The sequence below is a fragment of the Carassius carassius genome, chromosome 47, assembly GCF_963082965.1.
Source record: "Carassius carassius chromosome 47, fCarCar2.1, whole genome shotgun sequence".
NCBI classification, from domain to species: domain Eukaryota; kingdom Metazoa; phylum Chordata; class Actinopteri; order Cypriniformes; family Cyprinidae; genus Carassius; species Carassius carassius.
This window is the reverse complement of record NC_081801.1, coordinates 2,876,890-2,902,934: the sequence shown is the minus strand read 5'-3', so window position 1 is coordinate 2,902,934 and position 26,045 is coordinate 2,876,890. Positions and strand designations below refer to the sequence as shown.

The window sequence follows — 26,045 nt, the reverse complement described above, 5'->3', positions numbered from 1 at the left end:
CACTGCCCGAAGCTAGCAGAGAGCGCGTGTCCTCTTCCCCCGACGCGGCCCTGATATCGACTTCCTCGGACGACGCGCCGGCAAACAGCGGGCGCTGCCCACCGGGAAGCGATGCAGGGGGGGCCGGTGAAGCAGGGCGAACCGGCGAGCTCGGTTGAGCTGAAGACGGTTCCGGAATCCGCTGGAAGCGATGTTTTTACGGCGCCTCAGCGCAGCGGAGAATGCAGGCTCAGAGAAAAAGGCCAGGCGAGTCCTCAGAGTCACCATGGCAACAGCTCGCAGTGGGGGCATCCGCCGTCAGCGAGCGAGTGCTGCATGATCTTCACCCAGGCAGGAGACACAGATGACGTACCGGTCTCCCTCGCTGAGTGGGGCTCTGACGAGCCGCAGGAAGGCATCTTAAAAAAGACGCGAGCTCTTTTACGAGTGTGTGTCGCAGGACGAACACACACACACATATAAAGAACAGCTTGGATATAACAGGATTGAAAGGATATAGGCGCCGGATAGCGCAGCAGGAACGGCAGTGGAAGGCGGCGATGCCAGCAGCTTCAGAATGGCTCGTCCTGCTGATGTGCTTTCTCAGACGGCGCTTGCTTCCTCTGTGATCCAGCGATGCGTGAGCTTCGCTGAAGAGATGAAAAATCAGGTGAGTCAGCCTTTTCGAGCTCCTTTTATAGGTTGGGCCACACCCGTTTCGGCGGGAAGTGGCAAGAAGGGCGCGAAGCGCCCTTATTGGTCTGATGTTGCATCAGCCCGCGCTCGATAGGCTGTGCAGTTGCCGCAGAACAAGCCAATGAGCGAACGAGCCGTCTCGCCTATGGCTGTGTACTGCTGCAAATGCGCTTTACAAAAATACAAAATTAAGGATAATTTTTTGCTTCAGTATTTCGTGAAAAGAGACTTTTCCCGTAGCGTCTTAGCTAAGACGCAGTACGAGAGAGCTCTCGTTAGAGAACTTGACTTAAACACTGAGAATTTTGTCATGCAAACCTTTGTTCTTACAGGCACCTGCAAAATCAAATTAAATGTGAAAATAGACCAAAGAGCAAATATGACAGACAGTCACTTCAGAGGAGTACTATCATTAATACTATCATCCTAAGCCTAACTTAAGTCACTTGTGTGCAGGTTTCACTCTCTTTGGCTTACCGAAGATCAATTGTGCTGCTGCATTCTGGATCATTTGCAGATGTTTGATTGGACATACAGTCAGAAGTGCAAGCACAAGTGATGTTATTTTTATGTTTTTGAAAATCTTCCAAAGAATGTAAGCATAGAATAACTTCACCTTAATTATAGACATTACTGAATCTATAGGCTCCTCGAAACTTTGCTCAGTGTAATGTGGAGGATTTCCCTCTTTGACTTAACTGAAATGCAATCAACACATTTGTCAGGAGAAAGCAGGCTGGATTCAGATGCGGGTAAACTCAAGGCTTTATTCACAAAGCAGAGACAGAGAAGATGAGTCACGTTTCACAGGTTAACTCGCAGTGACAGGATGAGTAGCAGATGAGTCACGTTTCAGGTTTAACTCGCAGTGACAGGATGAACAGCAGATGAATCACGTTTCACCGGTTTAACTCGCAGTGACAGGATGAACAGCAGATGCTACTAGGAGCTCTGGGCTTGTAAGAACTAGGGCAGAGAAATCAGCTAAACACACTGGAGCCTGAGGACAAGACACGACAGGGTGAGTACAAAGAGCTGCTAGATGATTGGAGCTATTGGTACGAATAACAACAGTCTGACAATAGACAGAGAAACACAGGGAATAATAAAGGGGAAAAATTAGAAGGACATAGAGAACAGGTGGCGAGCAATTAAGGTTAACAACGGGGAAACAAGGGAGGCGGGGAAAACACAAACAGGCAGACGCGGTGAGCTGTCAAACCATCCCAACACACACACAACCACACAAAAAAGACAGGTGATTAGCCCCGAGACCCGACAACATTAAAAAAGAAATGAATATGCTACATCAGACTCTTGAACATTCACTCAGTTGTTTTAGACAGTCAAAATACTTTCATTAGATCATTTAGTTGATTTGAGAAGCTAGTTTTCAATAATATGTGGACACACCCTTTTAATGGTTTTGGCCATTTCAGTAAGTCAAGTGTGATGGCACAAGCCAAGTTTAAATGGACACTTTTTGTTTCAATCGGAATGAAATCAAAACGTTTTTACATTAACTTTATGAACCCTGAACTCTGCGTGTTTACATGCCACAAGCTTTAACTCGGATGTAATCTATTAGACATGCACACAGAAACCATCCGTCTTTTCTTTGTTTTTAAAAGCAGAGTTTATATGTATCTATTTCGGGTCCTAGTTAGGAGACGACAAGCACACGTCTGCAGATGAGAGTTCAAAGCAAGAGCTTGTGGGACACTGTGTATTTTTACTATAGTCAGTATGACAGAAAACAAAGGATGGGGTGCTCTTGAGGAAAATGTGAAATAAATCTTAAGATATATAATTGTTTGTCCTGGTAAAATGTCTTTTTCTCTTTAATAGGCAGAGCAACATAATTTGCGTTAAAGAAAGTGAAATATTAAAAATAAAGCAACAGAATCAACCTTTACACCGTGTTTATATCAATACTTATACAACCATTTAAATACATGCTGTATTGGTAAAGAAAAAGTAAACTATTCATTTCATCATGAATTATACAAATTACTGATTCATTGTGATTCATTGGATTTTTATTTATCAATGTAGAACATACAGAGTGTAGTCTGAGGCCTAAGTTGATTAAATCAGTAGTTTTATTTTAAACAAAATGAATATATGTGTGTAGAGCACAATGAGAAAGATGACTGAAGACACTGTGTACCAACAACCCATCATAACATGAGGCTCATGTAGCCTTGAGTTACAGATTTATCACCTTTTCCCTCTTCACCTCAAGAGTATAAATACATATTAAAGGGACATCAGATGCAAAATTCACTTTTACATGGTGTTTGCATATAAATTTATCTTAGCAGTGTTTGGACACAATCACCGAAGACGATGAAGCACTGACACAAAGCTTGTGGGGTGAAACCGGTGTAGTCTTCATATTCTCCTGATAGACCCTAAAGAATCACACCAACTTAGGCATCCGATGTCCTCTTTAAATGAAGAATTTACCAATATAGCAAAATAGGCATGACATAAAACTGCAATTGTGTTACTGCTATCACAGATGAATTTAGTGGAACACACACACACACTGCTGCAGCTGCAGAATGTGAAGATCGGCTTGATTCAGTGCAGCAGGATGAAGGAGAGAAGAGAACAGCAGAGGAACAGGAAGCTCTGAGAGACGCTCTGAGCACTGTTAGTACTATGAGTGACGCTCTGAGTGACACTGACGCTCTGAGCACCGTTACACAGGTTCCCTGAACAACACGAGACACTTTTTACATCAGGAACCAGTTGTGGGGCATCACAAAGAGATTTAGAGACACAGCCTTTAAAAACTCCATGGACTCCATTAGCCATTGCTGAAAAGGTTGAAGAAGAAAACAGTTTGAGTCAGAGACAAGTTGGCCACTGGTTTACAAGATCTGTACCAAATGTTTAGACATAAAAAAGAGAAAGATAATGACGCGTCTTTCTTTTCCAGATTCTCACCTGTTGTATTAAAGCAGCGGTCTTCAGTCCCTGAACAGTTCACTGTGTTTGAGCAGGTATTCCCATCACAATAGTAACATTTATTTCCATTGGGAGTGTTGCTGGGATCTACAGGAGGGAAAATAGATTTGCTTTCTTTACATGGTCCTGGTCTTACTGTGCACGCAACATTACAGGTGCTCATTAGTTCAAAGATAAAACATTTTGTATCAATTCGGTCTGGCTGTATAAGCAACATTTGTTTTCGGCTAAAGTCACATTACTGACAGAAAATAAAATTCCATCCTTCTTTTTTATTCTTAAATGTTCAATAAAATGCTCTGTTGCAGTAGAGTACAATACCTGGAGCATCTTGGTTGTTACAGAGATTAGTGTTACAGCACTGAATAGAGACTCTCCCAATGCCGAAGTTGGCATATCCATTTGGACAGACAGATGGAGCACAACCTTTAACCTTCACTGTAGAACTGTTGACTGAAAACACACAAGTGATACAGGAATGAGCAGCTCAACTAAATAATATTTTGATGGAAAATGTATTTATAAATATGTCAACACAGAAAGCATGTCCAATAGTGTATCAAAAGGACAAACTTTGCAATATTAAATGATCTCTAATATTTATTAGAATGAGGTCCAAAGGTGTGAGACAACTAGGATTTTTTTTAAATTGAGCATTTTTCTCATTTCACACATTTTTTTATGTGAATTATCATAATGATTTCAGTAATCTATAGAACATTCTATGAGTGCAATTATAAATTCTGTCCCTTTCAATCCATCATAATGGACTTACCAGTAACTATTTCGCTGAAGCAGTTGGTAGACACATTAGAACACTGACTTGTCTGGGTACAAGATTCCGTCTGACTGCAGTAATAACAGTTGAGAGAGTGTCCTTTAGTAATTAAAAAGACAGAGGTGTTAAGCGAAAAACATCTAATTTGTACCCAGTAACATTACAGAACCGATTTGTATTTTGTACCTGCAGTGAAAAGAATAAACAGAAGAAAAAGTGAGATTGGCAGATCCATCTTTGATCAGGAGGTGAATGAGATAATGTGTCCGTTTAGCGCTCATTTTATAGCTCATCAGAAGAGGTGGGGGGGGGGGGGAGATGAACATTGTCTCATTTTCTGATTATAATGTCATTCTAAACCTGTGTGACTTACATTCTACTGTGTTCCATACACTGAAAGACAAAAGGTTTACTGTTATTCATACAGGTCAAACTAGTTTAGTATTTTTTTTTTTATTTTTTTTTTTACAAATTACACTTTAATTTAATTGTGTTTGCTTAATCTAAAGGTCTACATACAGTAAGAATGCTTAAGTTATGACCAACATTAAGATTATTGAGAAACCAGGCTAATAGTTTCAATTCTAATTCACGGAAAGTGTTGGACTTGAAATCTTAACTAAACTCTTATTATTATTATTAAACCCCATTTAATGAAAATTGGATGAGAACAATTTAGTAGTAATTAATAAGAAACATCACAGTTGTTTTTAAATCAATAATTGGCATTTAATATTTTTTTTAAGTTAATCCACATCTGACACAAGACCAAATAACAAAACAAAAACAAAAAACAAATCAGTCGTCACTTTAAAGTAAGCCCACTACATAAAATTTATCAAAGTTTTGAGCACTTCACTACAGTGTGTATACTAACATTACTCTTGTGAAAAATAAATACAATTTATCATAATCTTACAAAGAGTACTTATTATGTAAATAATATACTTTTAAAATAAAAACAAACTGAATGTATATATATATATTTTTTTTTCATTTAATTGCATGTTGCCTGGAGTTAAATGAAAATGAATTATTGTTTAAGTTAAACTTTATAGTGTTTTTTAAATCCCACTTAATTATTATTACATTTAATATTTTTAGATGTCTTAAACCATTGAAAGAAATAACACCATTAATAGTATGTCTCCTAAATATGTGACTTTAAATGAACAATGATTTTAAAAGTACTCTGTACACAGATGTGAAATACAGAATGTTACAAATGCATTAAACGCATACTGTACTGCAACCACATGACAACTAACTCTCATTTAGAGTATTAGTAGACTTAGGTTAAGGTTAGGGTTGGTAGAATAAGTTGGCATACTTTCAAAGTTGCTTATAGTCAGTTGAATGACTTTTGGTGAACCATCAAAATAAAGTGTTGGCATATATTTAGCAGACATACTACTAATACTCTAATGACAGTTGACGTGTTGCAAAGTAACTTATCAACAGTTGTCTGGTTTTATGTCTGTTTGAGAAAAATATTATTATTATTATTATTATTATTATTATTATTATTATTATTTAAAAGTGGTCTTTGTCTGCTTTGAAGTTACAGACAAAGACCACTTATAAATAATAAGACCACATTATAAATCCTTTTGGATGTGTTCATGAAGACTTTGTACATAAAAAGCATGGAGTGTTAAGACAGTATAATAGCAGGTTATAGATAAAAGTAAAATAATCAAATTAAAGAACAAAAAAGTGGGCTAACAAGCAAAATAAAGAAAAAAAAGGTACACATTTGATGAATCAGCAAGATGGTATTTGCTGATGAAATTAAATTAGTAGTTTCGTTTTAACCAAGCAAAAAATATGTTTTTGCTATATCATTGTAATATTACAGTGCAGACTACCACCTAAGCAAACCTTAGCAAACAGTTAATCATTTTTTGTTTATTTAATCATTAAAATAAGCTCCTAATATTCTGCATTAAGTATGACTTTGTAAATGTTTTTCTTTTAAATGAATGTATTTTGTATGTCATAATCAACTATGTAAATATGAATATAAAAAAGAATTATTACATTTTAAATCAACCTATAATCTGATTTAGTGTAATACATTTTTAAAATGTTGTTTTACCTCTGCCTTTTTAATATTTTATATTTTTTGCATGTGATTTTGAAGTTAATGTCATGGGATACAAACTGACAATTCATCCCTTACATAAAGTGACAGATATCATGTCACACCCAAACACATTTAGAAGTCCATGTTTGCATTGCAAAAGCTCTAACAAAAGAATATTTGTAAAATGAATAGATAAAAATCTAGTTGTCTCTGGGGCAATAGCTTTTCAAAAGGTATTGCCCCAAAGGTATTAATATGTATAATATTGGTACTCATACAGTACACTATACAGTACCTTTGAAGTAATAATATGCACCTCAAAATGTGTACTGTTTGAAAATGTAAACCTTTTATACCTTTTTTGAGTGTAGCTGTGGTATGAGTGATTGACAGGACTGAAAACAAAACACTAAAGTTAATAAGTAAAAGAAAAAATATACATTTCTCAAAATGTTTAAAACATTTCACCTGGTTTCAGACATGTTCCAATTTTCTCAATGTTTTCTGAAAAACTGTCCACAAAAATGGCCTCATTTTGCACAAGTTTAACTATGTTCCCATTCTGAAAACTCAAGGACACAATATAATGAACTCAATTAATCACAATGTGAACTCAAATAGCACATATTGATATATGTGTAACTAAAGACACACCAGTCAGAATCTCTGGAGCACATGTGTTTATCTGCTGTGGAAAATTAATCCTAGTGGTGGGAGACCAAGAGGAAATGGAGAGGAAAATAAACTAAAGAGGATTCGAAAGGACATTTGTTCCTGATGAAATGCAAAGCACTAGATGACCATGTTCTTTGCATGGAAAATGCACTGCTGTCACAACATGGGGATAACAGGAACTAAGGAGAGAGGAGACGAGGAATATCCTAACATAGTCTTTAATCCATGGAACACAGGGAACATTAACACTGGAAAAAGCAGGGTTCACATCAATGTAACGACAAGTAGATCCAACAGTGACAGAAGGCAAAAGCACAGACTTACATACTTCGGATAATTAATAAACACAGGTGACAGGAATCATAATCAAACTAAACAAGAAAAGGAACATAACCACATAAGTAAACACAGGAAAGCACACGAAGACCAAAACACGAACAAAACACAAACCAGAGTCTGACATTAATCCCCGCTTCAGAAAGGCGCGTCCCGTGCCGTACAACATCCAATGGTGGGCGTGGGGGGGGGGGGGGGGGGTCTCTGGAGACCTCTAAGAGCAGGGTTACTAGACAGAAGGCCTCCAGGACGGTGCCTGTTCTGGGACCCATGGCGGATCCGACAGCTCTGGGCGCCATAGCGGAGTAGCGAACACAGGAGGCCATGACAGGGGATTGGAGCCCTCCCTGGGCTTAACTGGGGTTCTGGAGCCCTCCATGGGCTCGTCTAAGATTGATGACCCCTCACTGGAGCGAGCACTGCTGACAGGAGCAGCTGGCGGGTTTGACAGCAGACACAGAAATTTTATTTCAGTTTAAGAAAAAAAAATTCCTTTTAGTTTTAGAAAATAACCTTGACGCAGTCTCTCGTTAAGCATTTTCCTTTTGTTCTGGCCTAATGCATTAAGACTGAGAGATATTAAAATACCAAATTTCATATACAGTTTATTAATAAAATGTGTAAGGCAAGCATGTACACTCTTTAAAAAAGTGCCATAAAGAATCATGCATCCATTTGCATCAGTCCGAATGAAAACAATCTGTGCATGTTTAAGATTTCAGGGAAGAAAATCTGCGAAGATTCTCTGTATTATGTTTGTGCTGCAACCAGATTTTATAATCGTTTAGGATTTAGCATTTTTTGAACAGCAGAACAACATGTACACTTGATGTAGGATATAGCTAGAAATTTGTGTCATTCAGTATCTGTTGCAGCTGTTGAATCTGAAGTGCAACTGGACTCACTGAAACAGGAAGTAGAAGAGCAGAGGAGACAACAGCAGGAGGAAGCTCTCCTTATATACGTTATCTGATCAAAAGAATACAATTGAAAGATATCCTGAAATTTCATGTATGTTTCTATAAACAATCACTAGTATTATTGTTTGTATTATTTCCTCATTTTAAGTCACTTTTGTCGGGTCTCGGGGCTAGTCACCTGCCTTTTGGGGTTGTGAATGTGTGTGTGTTTGGATGGTTTGACAGCTCACCGCGTCTGTCTGTTTGATTTGAGTTTCCCCCCACCCTCCTTGTTTCTCCGTTGTTAACCTTAATTGTTTGCCACCTGATCTCCATGTTCTTCTAATTTCTTCCCTTTATAAATCCCTGTGTTTCTCTGTCCGTTGTCAGACTGTTGTTACTCGTACCAATAGCTCCGATCTACTAGCTGGTCTGTGTACTCACCTTGTCGTATCTTGTCTTCAGGCTCCAGTGTCTTTAGCTGTTTTCTCTGCCTCCTGTTCTCACGAACGCAGAGTTCCTAGAAGCTTCCAGCCGTCATTCCTCCGGTCTCGGCTGTCAAACAAGCTATACTGTGGAACGTTACTCATCTGCTTTGACTCATCTGATTCGACTTCTCATTCCCTCACTCGGGTGCCGGCATTCCTCGACCCTACAAGCTAAACTGTGGAACGTTACTCATCTGCTCTGTCTCATATGCTTTAATAAAGCACAGTGTAAACCCGCAACTGAATCCAGCCTGTTTCTCCTGACGGAACAGTCTGACCACATTATGGATTCAGTGGGATCTGATCCACTTCGCTCAGCTCTCGTACAGCAGGGAGTTTTATTAGGGCAGCATGCCACCCAGCTCAACACCACCGTGCAAGATGTGGACGCTAATGAAGAGGCCAAAGTGGCTTACGTCCTTACACTTCTTTCGGGCCGTGCACGCGAATGGGGAATTGCCGTATGGAGATCGCGGGCTCCCTGTTGTGCCACCTTCGTGGATTTTAGTCAAGAGATGGCCAAATTGTTCGATCACTCGATCACTGGACTTCGCCATTGCTGATGAACTCGCGGCCATAGAGCTCCCGCTGGAATTGGATAATTGTATAAATCTCACACTCCGTGTTGAGGGCCGTCTCAGCCGCCACCGCAAACAACGGCAAACTCCAGGTCCGTGGCGCCACCTGGAGTCCTATTCAGCCAGTTTAACCAGCCGTCAGCTCTCGGAGGAGGAGCCCATGCAGTTGGGTTGTCTTCGGCTTACACCACAACAGAAGCAGGAGCATCTGTCATGGGGGGCGTGCCTATACTGTGGCAACGGAGGCCACTTTGCCCTTCAGTGCCCGTTAAAAGCCAGGGCCCACCAGTGAGGCGGAGAGTTCTGGTGGGAACGGTTCTCAGTTCAAGCTCTCCAGCAGCATGCACTCAGCTGCCTTTCCAACTCTCTTTCCAAAATCATTGACACGCTGGACTCGCCCTTGTGCATTCAGGGGCTGAGGGGAACTTCCTCGATGCTGCTTCTGCTCACCATTGGAAAATACAGCTTATTCCTCTGGTTAGTCCCGTATCAACATGGTCATTAGTGGGCAGTCCCCTTACCACCATCACCCATGTCACACCCAAGATTAATCTTCACATTGCTGGCAACCATTGTGAGCAGATTGAACTGTTTATCATTGATTCCCCTAAGGCTCCTTTAATTCTGGGACACCCGTGGTTACATAAGCACAATCCACACATTGACTGGGTTAGTAATTCAGTTTTAGCCTGGAGTCAGTCTTGTCACGTGTCGTGTTTGGGTGCTGCATTTCCTCCTGTCTCTGTGTCTTGTGTTTCACAGGAGGATTCCTCTGACCTGACTGGTGTTCCGGCGGAGTACCATGATCTTCAGGCGGTCTCCAGTAAGGCCCAGGCCACCTTGTTACCTCCGCATCGCCCCTACAACTGTGCCATTGATCTTCTCCCGGGCTCTTCTCCGCCTAAGGGTCGTTTATATTCCCTTTCGGGTCCTGAGAGAGAGGCCATGGACAAGTATATACATGAGTCACTTCAGGCTGGGCTCATCCTCCATTCCTCCTCTCCCACTGGTGCTGGTTTTTTCTTTGTTCAGAAGAAGGATGGCTCCCTGCGCCCCTGTATTGATTACAGAGATTTGAATGACATTACTATTAAGAACAGGTACCCCCTACCTTTAATGTCTTCTGCTTTAGAATTATTGCAGGGAGCTCGGCTCTTCACCAAGTTAGACCTGCGCAACGCCTACCACTTGGTGCGCATTCGGGAGGGGGATGAGTGCGTTCCATGTGCGTTCTTCTCTCGTCGTCTCAGCCCTGCAGAACGTAACTACGACATCGGCAATAGAGAGCTGTTGGCGGTACGATTTGCCTTGGGTGAGTGGCGTCACTGGTTGGAGGGGTTTGTGCAGCCCTTCTTGGTCTGGACGGATCACAAAAACCTTGAATACATCCGTTCGGCCAAGAGGCTGAGGTCGTGCCAGGCCTGCTGGGCGCTCTTCTTTGCTCTTCCAGCTTTGTCGAGTCCAAGTCAAGTCCAAATCCAGGACTAGTCGAGACAGAGTCAAGACCGAGTCCAAAGAGGTTCAAGTCCTAGTCAATCCAAGTCCAAAAGTTTGAGTCCAAGTCAAGACCGAGTCCAAATGAGACTGCAGAGACTGCATATCTCCTATTCTAAGAAAATAATTTTACATTATTATTTGTAATGATCAAAAATTATCAAAAAGCATGTGCAAAGTAACAACTCTTTAGGACAGGGGTCTCCAAACTAGATCCTGGATGGCCAATGTCCTGAAAAGTTTAGCTCCAACTGGCCTTAACACACCTATGTTGAAGATTCTAGTGTGTCTAGTTAGAGATTGATTAGCTGGTGCAAGTGTATATAATTAGGGTTGAAGCTAACAGGGGCATTACACAAGATCCTGGGCCCTATGCATAGGCAGTCCTGATGGGCCCCCATGCCCCCCACCCATGAAAATATCCAGGTAAAATAAAATATATTTCAGATTCATACTTTTCAAGGGCCCTCTCTTCCTTTGGGGCCCTGGTAATGAGTACTGGTTTTACCCCCAGTCCTACTCTGGGAGCTAAACTATAAAGGACACTGGCCCTCTAGAACAGAGTTTGGAGCTGTAAGATCAAATTATTTTTATGTACTTTATTTTCATTTTATTTACTTAATGATTCTGCTTTTGCTGACATTATGTCTGTGGTCAAAAATTTAAATGACTGATGCCTTGGCACAGTGCACACACACACATACAAAGCTCGGGATATGACAAATGCGCGGCAAGGCTAGAAGGGATATGTTTGGCTCTACTGGGCATGCGCACATAAATACAGCAAAATTTTTGTCATACTGTACGGAAACAATCAACTACTCCAGCATGCACTTACCATCCATACAAAGTGTTTGCAAGTACAAAGTGAATTTTAGAATTACAATATTGCATGGAGCTGTTACTTTCTATGACCTTATCTATGTTGCATGTAAAAATAAAATATGTAATGTAATAATTAGGGTTGTGCCTGAAGCCGAATACCTTCGGAATGGCTCAGATAATGGCTTAAAAAGCGAATAACGGACAAGGAATAATTCTGCCTGAATACTCGGCTGAAGCTGACACATTCTGTTGTTTGCTAGATAACAGGTGAGCCAGGGGATCAGCGCAATATTATACACAGACCTCTCACACGAGTGTGAAATGAATGAATGTAAACTTTATGAGCAAAAAGACCGCAAACACCGCATTGTTGTTGCCTCTCCGTGCATCTCTCAGAAATCAGAGCGTTGCAAGAGTAATTTTACCTATTATAATACATCATACACGTTTTAGTATTTGTATATTAGGGTGACCATATGTGCCGTTCATACGGGACATGTACCAGCCAGGATTTTAATATTGCCTAAAATATCCAGGTTTTGGCTATTTGCACTTTATTTATTTTATTTTTCCACAATTTCACACATTGCATTTGTTACTACATCAGAAAAAACAATAGTGTTCTATTGTGTAAAAAATGGACTCCCAAGAAACAATAGCTTATAAATAGGGGTCCATTCCACCACCAGCACCACCCCACCCACCTGGCAAGGATTATGTGAGCGGTCCAACTTTAGATACTAGGGCAACCATTCTTTAAATTCTGGGTATTTAGAGTACAGTTATCTTAAACAGACAACATTGACAGTCCTGATACTTTAGTACCTCATTTTGAAATGATCCATGTACCAAGAGAAAGGGGTTTAATTCTAAGCCGCAAATCCCTCAGGTTTATATCTCTCTAGTAGTTGTTGCTTTAGTTTCTTTTTAAATATAGATAATGAAGCAGATTTAATGTTTTAATGTTTTAAATTAGTATCCAGCTCATTCCATAATTGTGGACCAATGTAACATACACTAAATCTAGCAGTTGTTAAGTACCTACATTTACCTTTTAGGAGCAGTTTACATCTAGTGTAGTGTGTGTGTGAGAAGATGTATATAATGGAATGAGCTCACACAATCTAATGTTTAACCTGTTAACAACATTGTACATTGTACATGCATTGTGATAAAAGTTACATTCAGGAAGTTTTAGTAAGCCATGTCTATAGAAGAGAGCATTTGTGTGAGAGTTACGTGTGGACCATGAAATAGCTCTTATGGCTTTCTTTTTTAATCTCAAGAGTTGCTCAATATAAGTAGGATAAGTGTTATTCCAAATAATATTACAATAAATCAGATGAGGCTCAAACAGAGTCCTATACAATGATAAGAGCACGTCTAATGGGAGCACATGTCTCACTTTAAAGAACAAACCCACAATTTTAGATAATTTTTTAACCAGCTCATTAATATGTTCCTTAAAGTTTATGAATTGATCTATATGTATTCCAAGAAATTGTATTGCATCCACTCTTTGAATAGCTCTACCATCTATGTTTAAATTAATGTCACAATCACTGAATTTATGACTACTTGATCGAAATGCAATATAAAAGGTTTTACTAATGTTTAGCGATAGTTTATTACATTTAAACCAGGTATCTATTTCTGTTAGTCTATCATTTAAGAGTTTTTCAAGATGATTCAAATATTTGTGGGATACAAACAGATTTGTGTCATCAGCAAAGAGTATTTTATGAACATCACAGGAACAATGTACAAAATCATTAATATAAACAATGACCAAAAGTGGCCCCAAATTAGATCCCTGGGGAACCCCATATCCTATATTTTCCAATCCAGAATCAATACCATTTAAGGTCACATATTGCCGTCTTCCATAAACATAATCACTGAACCACTGAAGAGCCACACCCCTGACCCCGTAATGCGACATGAAAATCAATCGTGTCGAATGCTTTTGAAAGGTCGAGAAAGACCCCAATACTGACTTCTTTTCTTTCAAAAGCATCATTTATTTTCTCTACAAGATCTAAAATGGCCATACTTGTGCTGCTGTTCTTCCTAAAGCCATATTGTGAGGATACTAATATGTTATTTTTATTTAAGTAATCTACAAGTCGAGAATAAACCACCCTTTCTAATACTTTAGACAACTTTGGTAGAATTGATATGGGTCTATAGTTCTGAAAATCACTTTTATCCCCAGATTTGTATACTGGTATTATCTTTGCCACATTAGTTTGTTTTAGGAACTATGCCATGCTGTAGTTAATAATATAGGCTAAAGGCTCAGCTATGTCATTCACTATAGCTTTGAGGATCATACTACAGATTCCATCAGCATCAGCTGTGTAATAGCATTTAATTTTATTAATAATGTTAGTAACTTCCATTTTACAGGTAGGTCTAAAGTAGGAAGAACTGGGATAATTACTCCTCAAGTATGTTCTATAATTGACACCCCCTGGTGGACCAAATTGTTGAGACAGTTTCTTTCCAACAGAGGCAAAATATCTATTGAACAAATCTGGTAGTGAATCATGTATTGTAGAATTATTTGATTGGGTTGGCACAACAGTGTCAGCGATGACTGAGGATATATTACTACAGCCAAGTATCTCATTCAACAGCTTCCAAAATTTCTTCTGATACCCCGAGGTAGTCAAAGAGGGTTTGTTCACTCATCCATGTTTCACTACAGCCAATGATATCAAAACTTTTTCCTGTACTAGCAAGAAGTGCAACAAGATCGTCATGATGCTTTTTAAGACTTCTAATATTCAGATGCATTACAGAAAAGGAAAAGTCATTATTTTGTTTCAGATCTTCAGGGCTGTAATAATCACAGCTTGTATTAGTAGAGGTACAGAGGTAATGTTCAAATTTCTCATATTCAGTACTACAATTTATGTCTATCACACCCATTGTTGTATACTAAAATTACATTTCGGTTGCAGAAATACATGCCATACAGAAAAGCTAGGACCATACTTTTCTTTTTTATTGAGACACCCTGTGTATATTAAAAAAAAAAATTACCATCCATCCAAACATTCACAATGTCCAGTTACCAACTTATATTGTATAACTCCCACTGTGCCCCATATGCGCATGATTGTCCGTAATGAACTTAGATGGGGCAATAAAACACTCATAGACATATTAATACAGTAAATGCTACTTTACCAGTCAAGTGAGGGTTGAAAGAAAAGCTTCGGCCTTGTTTGGGTCCTTGAATGACTTCTGCGCTTCATTTGCCTTAAAGAACAGGGTAGCTGGATAAGCCAGCCTGAAGCATATGTTCCTTCTAATAAGTTCAGCGCAGACCGTGTTAAATGCCCGTCTTGCAGCCCGAACGTCTGGAGGTACATCTGGCACAATGTGCAGTGGCCGACCCTCATACTGGAGATTCCCAAGGCGTTTCACTGCTGCCGTTATTTTTAAGACGTCTCTGGAGTGTTGGAGTTTGATGACTACAGCACGCGGGTGATCCTCTTTAGGTGCTCCAATGCCCCGATGGGCACGGTCAATGGATATAGTCTGGACGGGTAGCTGCAGGAGCCTCGAAAAACGCGAGCGGGTTACTCCCTTCAATAGACTCCTTCAGATTTAACAGCCTGATGTTCTTCCGTCTTTGCCGACATTCCAGCTCAGATACTTTGTCTTTCAGCTCCTTGTTTGCTTTCTCCAACCCATCCAATCGATCTTTTATCGTAACGATGTCGTCCTCCAGCTGGGAGATGCGCGTTTCAGCTTTGGCTTGGTAAGCAACAAATGCCGCTGTCGTAGCCGCGACATCATCAATGCGCTTTATCATGTTATCCACTTTAATCTCAAGTTTCACAAGCGACTCGTTTACAGACCGTAGGATGTGCTGTCCCTCCTCTGCAACCGCCGCAGAAATACTCTTTAGTAGAGCCTCAGTCATCGAGAGGAGTTCCTTCAGGGCTAGCATTAGCACCTATGCCGGTGATACTTGGCCGGCTGTTAGCACTATAGTTCTCTGAAGCATCGCGGTCTTTGGAAAGATGTTTTGGTGGTTTAGGCATTTTTGCAAGATACCTTCGTTCATTTCCTTGGCAATTAAGGTCAGAGTGCAATCAGTAAGTAAATGGAGTAGATGAGTAAAGTTTTGGGTGGAGAGAGGTATCTGGCATCTTACTCACGCCGCCATCTTTGGTCTTATCTCACTGTGCAGCTTTATGTTGTGTAGCATTCACGAGAGCTATAAAGAGCAGAGCAGATGGCTCCTTATGCTTTCGAATCGCTTTCACGTGTTTGTTCGTTCGTTTGACTTGATGCATTGTGGCGCACTTTGTGTTTTTTTTTTTATTTGTGTGCAGCGACGCTTCAAGTCAATCGAACGAACAAACACGTGCGCATATTTGCATAGTTTTGATCATTCCCTCTAGATCTCACCTTCTCACACACAGCCACACGATTGGTCGATTATGTACAATACCTGCATGTTATTAGTCAAACTGTTCTGGATGTTTTAGGTATCATTAAAATCCTGTCCCGGACGCGTCCCATATGAACAGCGCATATGGCCACCTATAGGTGCATAAGGCAAAGATTTAAAGCTTAGGCTACAACATGATACGAATTAATGGAATAAGCACAGCGTGCTCACCAAACAGCCGTGCTGCGCGTCTCAGTCTCTCAAAAACCAAATCAGTTCTCTCTCAAGAGTAGGCTAATAATCAGCTTAGGTACAGATACATTGTCTGCTTGGCCTATGTTTGCATCTTTACCTTTTGTTGGTTTGCGCGGCACACACACATCTGTTTAGTGAAGTTTACTAAACATTAGGACTCGCTTAAAGTGTTCTGCCTAATGAAAATGTGAGCATTGAATTGATTCAGTTGTGTTCAGATGATCACTAAACGTTTGTCATGACATCTCTCTGCTTGCATGATAAATATTATTTTAGAATTATTTTAGTTTAACACGACATACTTCAGTGATAACTACGAAAAAAGATAAAAGGTCATAACGGTCTTATCAAGAAATTGTACCACGTTGTATCCGAATGCAGATACGAAAAATTTTGTGATTGTTACAGATACAAATACTGGCTGTTACATGAAAATGTAAATATTTATCATAATTATAAAGTTTTGACAATTTACATATGTAATTGTTGCATAAGGCTATACATTAATAAGCGTTTATTGATTAAAAAATTTTTTTTAATGTGTTTTCATTTACAATAGCATGAACCACGAGTAGTCGAGTAACTCAAGCATTTTTTAATAAAAAAATCGACTAGTAGTAATCAGTAGTCTTGCAACCCCTGTAGCCTACTGGATCTGTATCTGAATCTATTAGCAGAGCTACTGCAAAGGATTTTTAGTGCTGGAAATCCATTTATTTTTTGCTGAAACTTCTGCGTCTTCATGGAGAGTGGGCCATGGTTGCCCAGCAACAGCAGACGCCACTGGAGCGCAGGCGTAGATCGCAGGATACAGAGTGCTCTGGAAAAAAGGAGAAAGTGGCGTGCCTAGCGTTTTCCACACGTTTTCAGTCGCTACATCATGCAAACCTGGTTTTGTTTTGAAGGAGAAATCTTTTATTTTATTTTTTTGTTGGACTCGGTCGAGACCAACTAGAACACTTGGCGAGTCCAATGGACAAGTCCAAGACAAGTCAGAGTGCAAATGCAACGAGTCCGAGATGACAGAAAAATGTCTCGAGTCCGGACTCGAGTCCAAGACTGGACTCGAGTACTACAGCCCTACGGCCAGGATCTAAAAACACCGAACCCGATGCCCTCTCTCGCCTTTTCGGGGCCCCAGGGAGAGAGTTTGCGGCAGATGCCTTCCTTCCTGAGGGGGTGGTGGTTGGGGCTCTTTAGTGGGGTATCGAGCAGCGGGCTGAGGAGGCCAGTTGAGGGGTGCAGGTGCCGGGAGAGTGCCCGGCGGACAGGTTGCCGGTGCCGGCTGCGCTGCGCTCTGAGGTCCTTGAGTGGGGTCACGCATGCAGGTTAGTCTGCCATCCAGGTTTTCGGTATTCTGCCGTCCGACAACGCTCCTGGTGGCCGGTTATGGCGGCAGATGTTAGACAGTTTGTGTTGGTCTGCCCCACATGTGCCCAATGTAAGCCTGTCAGTCACCCTCCTGATGGTCTACTTGATCCTCTCTCTATCCCCTCCCACCCTTGGTCACACATTGCCCCTGATTTTGTCTCTGGGCTTCCCCCGTCTAAGGGTAACACTATGTTTCTCATGGTGGTGGATCGCTTTTCCAAAGCAGTTCATTTTATCCCCCTGCCCAAGCTGCCCTCCGCCCGGGAGACCGCCCAACTGGTGGTGGATCACGTCTTCTGTCTCCACGGGTTGCCGGTGGATGTGGTTTCAGATAGGGGTCCCCAGTTCGTCTCCCGGTTCTGGAGGGAATTTTGTAGACAAATTGGGGCCTCTGCAAGTCTGTTTTCAGGTTTTCATCCCCAGATAAATGGGCAGTGTGAGCGGGCCAACCAGGATCTAGGAAGAATGCTCTGCTGTCTAGCATCCAACAATCCGAGTTCCTGGTGCCAGCAGCTCTCCTGGGCAGAATACGCTCATAACACCCTTCCTGTGGCCGCGTCAGGTATGTCTCCTTTTGAGTGTGCTGTTGGTTATAACCCACCTCTGTTCCCATCACAGGAACCCGACACAGTGGTTCCATCCGCCCTGGCTTTCGTCCACCGGACAACTTTGGGGAAATCAATAGCACATGGTCATGTAAAGGACAATACCTGCTGCATTGCAGAGGTCAGTGTCTTTTTAATAGACACCTTAGTGTAACCTGCAAAAAAGACAAACCTCTGTATAATTAAATAATTAAACAGTTCCAAAATTTGCAGTTCGGTGAAAAGATCAAAAGGCAGGCAAACCCCTTCAGAGCAGAGCTGATGGTCACACACATTATTTTCTGTTTCTGGTAATACACGCTGCTCAGGTCACATTTGGCAAGAGTTGTGTTTTTCCTCTCTCACACACATACAAACTTTGAATATTGTAGTTAACACTTTAGATACTGCACTTACTGTAACAAAAAATCATTGCTTGTTTATAAAGTGAAGTGATGTGTGGCCAATTGTGGTGACCCATACTCGGAATTTGTGCTCTGCATTTAACCCAACCAAGTGCAAGAGCTTCTGGGGAGCAGTTGGGTAATCGTTGCTTTGCTTAAGGGACTCACATCAGTCGTGGTATTGAGGGTGGAAGTTTTCTTTGAGTATCCAAAATGATTTATTATTCATTTATTTGTATAGCGCTTTTTACGATACAAATCATTGCAAAGCAACTATACAGAAAATTAAGTTTCTACAATATTTAGTAGTAGCTTATCAGTGTGTGCAATCCGAAAGAGATGTGTTTTTAATCTAGATTTAAACAGAGAGAGTGTCTCTGAACCCCGAACATTATCAGGAAGGCTATTCCAATACAACAACTAGAGAATTTATAACCCTTTTATATAGAACTATAGCAGCAGAGTACACAGTTTACGTAGGGCACAAACTCCCAGAGGGGTACCATCCCAGTTGCTCAAAAGAAAAAGAAAAATGTGCTCTATATTAATATTCATATAAACATAAATAAAAATGTGTTTGGGGGGGATATTATAATTATTGCATGAATATTACATTGATTTTACTAGGGAAGTCGTGGCCAAGTGATTAGAGAGTTTGACTCCTAACCATAGGGTTGTAGGTTCGAGTCTCGGGCCTGTAATACCATGACTTAGGTGCCCTTGAACAAGGCACTGAACCCCCAGCTGCTCCCCGGGCGTCGCAGCATAAATGGCTGCCCACTGCTCCGGGTGTGTGTTCATGGTTTGTGTGTGTGTTCACTGCTGTGTGTGTGTGCACTTTGGATGGGTTAAACGCAGAGCACGAATTCTGAGTATGGGTCACCATACTTGGCTGTATGTCACTTTCACTTCACTTTCACTTCTGAAAATAAAAAAGCTACATTTCAAGTGTTCTGTCACTTTTGACCACGAAGAACACAAGTGTGACCCCCAAATAACAAAACCAGAGGGTTAAGATTAAGAAATGGTTTGTGGTGTAGGAAGGCAAGTAAAGCAAGTAAAGCAAGAACTTTACAGGAAAAGTGCATAAGTTTTGTATGTTCAAGACTGTGAAATTGCTGTTTTTGGGGAATGGGGAAAGTACTTTGAGCCAAAAACAGAACTATTGTACTTGTGGTTTTTTGTTTGTTTTTATTTTTCTTAAAAAAAAACAAGGATTAGTTTTTTAAGGGCTGTGATGTCAATGTTTTGTTGAAGAAATTATAGAGGCTAGCATTTCTGCTAAAAGGTGGCCGAAAATGAGACATTAAGTAGATATTTTAATTAAATGTTTGGTCAATATTAAACAAGGTTTAATTTTCAGAAGGGAACATGGAATCTCTACTGTCTTAACCATAAAATGCATTTTTTATAATTATGTATAGCCTATATGTTCATGTTTACATGTTTATTTATGTATACTATGTTAATATAAATATTAAACGAAAGTCCTTTAGTTATTTTTTATTTTTTTTAAGCTACTGGGATGGTGCCCCCCTGGGAGTTGGTACTGAGTAAAATCGTTGTGTATTCTAAGTAAAAACACAGTTTTGTGTAATGGTTGTGCAATGATGCGTTTTTCGCCGTTCAAAACTATACGAGTGACACGTCTTGAGTATTCTATAGTCTTTGTTATTTTTTATAGAAATAGTGCATAATTCAGAGGAGAATCTTGTTCAAAGAGTTATGAAACAGGATTCTACTCCCATGACAATCTCTGAAAGATGACAATAAAACAGTGTTAGTTTTACCTCAGTAAAGTGATTCACAGTCAACAGCTTGTTTGTAATTTCAAATAAAGTACTCTAGAATGTTGTAAGTTCATTACTGTGAATTACTTTCAGTATTTTGGCAGACATTTTCAGACTTTCTTGTTTAAGGAGACCAGTTCATGCCCCCTCCAACCTGCCTTATGTGCAATTTAAATGTTCATGTACAATTTTTGTATCTGAAATATCTGATAATAAATAGCAATTGAATGTGATAGTTTGGGCTCCGTTGTTAATTTGAACCTTTACAGACAATTGACAATAATATATATATTAATATATTAGTAATGAGTCATGTGTGAAGGTCCCATGTATTGTTCACAGCATTATTTGATCAATCGAATTGTGAAATGTGGATCACATGATGTATTACAATTGTACTTCTGACTTTTCATAGTTACCCAATATCTAGTTAATCAATATCTCAATAATTGCTTTCATGACCTATAATTGAACAGGAATCCTGATAGTGGGAATCCAAATTCCAAATATTGTTACAACTAAAGAAAAACAAATCTAATTAAATCATTATTATACATGTTTCTTCTGAATATAATGATCATGTAAAACATTTGTTTTTCTGTAATATGTATCTCTGACTTTTTGACAGCATGACAAGCTATATTAAATATAACCACAGAGACAAGGTAATTTAGTTTTTTATTTAAGGAAATGTCACATCAGAATGTCATTAAGAAAATCATATCAGGACACAAAAGATGTGTTGCACAGAAAAAACACAAGCTCCATATTCAGTACAGTGTGTCTGATTGTAGAATGTGAAGATCTGCTGGATTCAGTGCAGCAGGATGAAGGAGAGCAGAGAACAGCAGAGGAACAGGAAGCTCTGAGTGACACCATTAACACTGTTACACAGGTCCCCCTCACAACATTTGACACCCTGAACATCACCAACTGATGTAGAAGCATCACAAATAGATTTAGAAACACAGCCTTTTACAACTGCTGACTGGCCTCCAGAACTCCCTGATGAAAAGAAAGAGAACAGAGAACAGAAAACGGAGGTTAGTCTAAGCTGAAAATGAGTAAATGTTATCTGTATCAAATGCTCAATCATTAGAGCAATAAAAATCATGACTTCTTTCTTTTCCAGATTCTCACCTGTTGCTGTAAAGCAGCGGTCTTCACTCCCTGAACAACTCACTGGTTTTAAGCAGCTCGTTCCATCACAAGAGTAACATTTCTTTCCATTGCCGACATTAGAGGGATCTGCAGGACAAGAGCACGTATTACTTTATTTTCTGTGCAAAATATAAAATCGAATGAAATAACACCTGAAATAGCTGCTCCATTCAATCAATTCACTGCTGTACACACCCTATATTGTATTTCCTGATTTAATGTCCTTTGGAAGCTGTTGACCTTTGTTGACCTTAAAGAAATTCATTTGCACATGGTCTGTAAAGCACAATACCTGGAGCGTCTTGGAGGTTACACTGGTCTGTGTTACAGCATGCTAAAGACGTCTTTCCAAGGCCGATGTTCATGGAACCACTTGCACAGTCAGGAGCACAATCTTTAATCTTCACTTTAGCACTAATGTCTCCTGAAAACAAGAATGATTCAGAAAAGACCAGATCAACATTACTTTGACAGAAAATATATTTATAAATGTAGCATTGTAGCATTTTCTTATTTCAAATATTGATTTCATTTGAAAACAAATTATACTGTTTGCATAATAATCAGAGAAAAACTATTAAAACAGCAGAAATCTAAAAGGTATTCTGTAATCATTACAATCATAAATTCTGTGAGGAAATGAGCAATTCTATGAGTCATTACATTTTCAGTTAAGCACCACCAGTAAAAAAATAAATAAAATAAAAATAAAGCATCTCCATCACTCAAAAATAACAGTGATTTTAAACCTTTCATATTGGACTTACCACTCTGTACAGTTGTTGTTAAACTCATGCACTTGGAGAATCCACTGGGACATGTTTTTATCTTTTGATCCGAACAAGAACCCATCATACCCATACACTCATAACAGCTGAAAGAGTGTCCTTTAGTAATAAAACAGAGAGACATCAATAATCTGTATTTGTAATCAATAACATTACAAACACTATTTGTCTTTGTACCTGCAGTGAAGAGAACGAACAGAAGAAAAACTGAGATTTGCAGATCCATCTTTGATCAGGAGCTGAATAAAATAACATCTGGTTCAGTCTCATTTTATACCGTATCAAAGGGGAGGGTCTTTATGAGAAAATACAAGTTGAAGCTAGTATACAAGAGAAACTTCAGCATGCATAATTTACATGGGAGTTATTGAAAAGGTCATTTTTAATAGGGTATTAAAAAGAATGTATAAGTCTTTTCAGACCAACATTCTTAAAGGGATAATTCACCCGACAATAAACATTCTGTCATCAGGTGCTCATCCTGTTTGACTTATCCTTTGTGGAACACTAAAGAAGATATTTGAAAAAAAAAAGTGGCTCCATGTTTTTGCATGTTTGGGCCCGAACATTCTTTAAAGCATCTTCAATGTTCTGCAGAAGAAAGAAAGTCATACTTTGTTGAATGATTCAGAGGTATTACCTCCGGGATGATTGAAGGTTAGTGGAAAAACATGGCCAATATTAGTTTCTATGACCTTTTCATACACACATATATACACACACACACACACATAGTTTTGTTCCAACAAGTTATCCGCTAAAGTAGGTGCGGTTTATAAGTATAACCTATACTTTCACACACTGGGTAGGAGATGAATCATAAGCCATACGTTTCCATCCCTCTGAAATGTTGAATCCTAAAGTGAATTAGGTTACAGTTTAACTCTTAAATATTTTATAAGATCTCAAGAGGAGAATAAGACTGTACTGGTGAAACTCTTGTTTTATTTTGCTGAAATGCTGTTGTTCCGACTTGACTTGAATAAGATGTTTATTAATGAAAGAAAATAAATTGTAATAAACAAAAAACACAAAAGATAAGTGCAGTATGTTCTTTCAAGATTCTAACCCATGCTGTTCATCTTCTCCCATCTTGCCCTCCTGGACTGGAACAGCCTTTATAACAAATTTTTCCTCCATTGCCTTCAGGATGACCACACACTAAGAAACTACAGAAACTTATGTTAAAGAAATAAAAGATATTATGGCTCCTACATACAGGTGCATCTAAAAGAGATTTGAATATCATGGAAAAGTTCTTTATTTTTTGTAATTTCATTCAAAAAAGAAAACTTTCTTATATTCTGATGGTTATGACTTACTGCTTAGTCAATAAAAAAATCAGTATCTCAAAAATATTTTAATCAAGAATATTTTCTCAAAGATCAATCGAAAAAAGATCTACAAAACAGAAATGTTCAAGATCTCCAAAGCAGGTTTAATTATGCACTCAATACTTGGTTGGGGCTCCTTTTGCATGAATGGCTGTTTCAGTGAGGCGTTATTGAAGCCCAGGTGTCTTTGATAGCGGTCTTCAGCTCCTCTGTATTGTTTGTCAGATGTTACTTCTCTTCCTCTTCACAATACCACATTGATTCTCTGTGAGGTTCAGGTCAGGTGAGTTGGCTGGCCAATCATAATCACAGTAATATCAGGGTCAGCAAACCAGTTAGAAGTGGTTTTTGCACTGTGAGCAGGTGCTAAAGTCCTTCTGCAAAATGAAATCAGCGTCTCCATAAAGCTTGTCAGCAGATGGAAGCATAAAGTGCTCCATGATCTCCTGGTAGATGGCTGCATTGACTTTGGACTTGATAAAACACAATGGACCAACACCAGCACAGGTCACAGCACCCAAATAATTAATAATAATAATAATTCATTACATTTATTTAGTGCTTTTCTAGGCACTCAAAGCACATTACATTGTCAGGGGATATCTCCTCATCCACCACCAGTGTGCAGCATCCATCTGGATGATGCAACGGCAGCCATATTGCGCCAGAACGCCCACCACACACCAAGCTTACTGGTGGAGAGGAGACAGAGTGATGAAGTCAATCAGGAGATATGGGGATTGTTAGGAGGCCATGATGGTCAGAGGCCAATGGGCGAATTTAGCCAGAATGCCGAGGTCACACCTCTACTGTTTTCAAAAGACATCCTAGGATTTTTAATGACCACAGAGAGTCAGGACCTCGGTTTAACATCTCATTAATAACCCGCACCCGACCGACGTTTTCAACTAACCCGCCCGCAACTCGGACCGCAAAAAATTACAAATAAAATATTGTACCCGACCCGCTTCCTGATCCGCATTTTTAAAAAGCAGTAAATGCTCATCGTAGCGTCATTGGGCCATAGGAACGTATAGGCAAAACTAACTAGGCAAAAAAAACAACAACAACAAAACTTAATATAGGCCTATTATAATTTTGTCAAGAATTATAAAAAAAATCGTCATAATTTGTACTAAAATAGTCTAGTCTGCTTATGTCTATTTGCATGTTTCTGCAAGGTCAGCAGACATTGAGGCTCAGGTTTGTTCCGATCAGAGCTCGTGAGCGAAGAGTATGGTGACCAGACGTCCCGAAAAATTCGGTACAGTCCCGAAATCTAGCCCTAATTGTCCCGAAAATTATACTAAAGCAAAATCTTGAGTAGTTATTGTCTGATAAACATTAAAAACTGTCTGCGGAGGTTGAGTCGTCCTGCAACCAGCCCCGCAGGCTGCTCATTGGCTGCAGCATCTTTTTTCTATAAGTTCTAAAAAAAATACCGTATGCGGCTATAGGCACGAATTTAGAAATTCATTTATCGAATTAATCTATATGCACAAAGACAAAACGACCTTTTTGTCCCCTTTTTGTTTTAAAGCTTGATGAAGAGAGCTCAAGTTGCTGCAGCTGCGAGGAGGACAGTGATGCACGCGTAGCCTACAGGAGTGATTGACAGTTCGCGGCACTGTGTACAAAAAAAATACTCCGCTACACAATTATTTCGTTATTTTCCTTTAAGCTTATTAGCGTTAGCGTTACAGAAAGGTCTGATTTACGCACTGTTACAACAGCCATTGTTTTTTTTTTTTTTTTTTGTTTTTTTTACAATGACAGTTGAGTTCATGATTTTAATGTTGTTGTTTTTTGTGGCAGACAAAAGACTAATGACAGACTGTTGATCTTTGAAAAAAAATGTGTTTAGTTAAGAAGAAATTCATTATCTTTTATTATAGGCTACGAAGTCTAATATCATAAGCCCCCCCATCCCGTCACCCAAGACTGTCACGCATTTTTTTTCATTAACCCCACTCATAAATATATATATATATATACACTAAACACTTTAAAAGAGACAGATATGTAAATGTTTGTGAAAGATATTTTCTCTGTTTTGAAAGAATGAGCATTGTTAAATGATATCACACTGCACCATTACTTTAGGTTAATGGTAGGCTATATAATTTTTTCAGTTATT

General features: G+C 39.5%; 4 protein-coding genes across 4 annotated transcripts in view; 1 reads left to right on the top strand and 3 right to left on the bottom strand.

Annotated features, from left to right (window-relative positions):
* Positions 1-4,670, bottom strand: part of LOC132130727 (prostate stem cell antigen-like) — a 32,038-nt gene extending 27,368 nt beyond the window's left edge. The window contains exon 1 of the mRNA XM_059542522.1: positions 4,616-4,670. Within this exon, the coding sequence (XP_059398505.1) occupies positions 4,616-4,664 (49 nt within the window). The 5' untranslated portion in view covers positions 4,665-4,670. The remainder of the gene's footprint in view (positions 1-4,615) is intronic.
* Positions 1-26,045, top strand: part of LOC132130933 (calcium channel flower homolog) — a 364,794-nt gene that overhangs the window by 299,199 nt on the left and 39,550 nt on the right. The window lies entirely within an intron of this gene.
* LOC132130726 (urokinase plasminogen activator surface receptor-like) overlaps positions 1-26,045 on the bottom strand; it is an 81,554-nt gene that overhangs the window by 36,359 nt on the left and 19,150 nt on the right. The gene's annotated exons all lie outside the window — the stretch shown is intronic.
* LOC132130327 (prostate stem cell antigen-like) lies at positions 21,287-22,860 on the bottom strand. Its single transcript, XM_059542009.1, has 5 exons — positions 22,752-22,860; positions 22,554-22,673; positions 22,079-22,210; positions 21,766-21,873; positions 21,287-21,630 (listed from the first exon to the last, which is right to left on the bottom strand). The coding sequence occupies exons 1-5, from the start codon at positions 22,798-22,800 to the stop codon at positions 21,440-21,442; spliced, it is 600 nt and encodes a 199-aa protein (XP_059397992.1). The 5' UTR covers positions 22,801-22,860; the 3' UTR covers positions 21,287-21,439.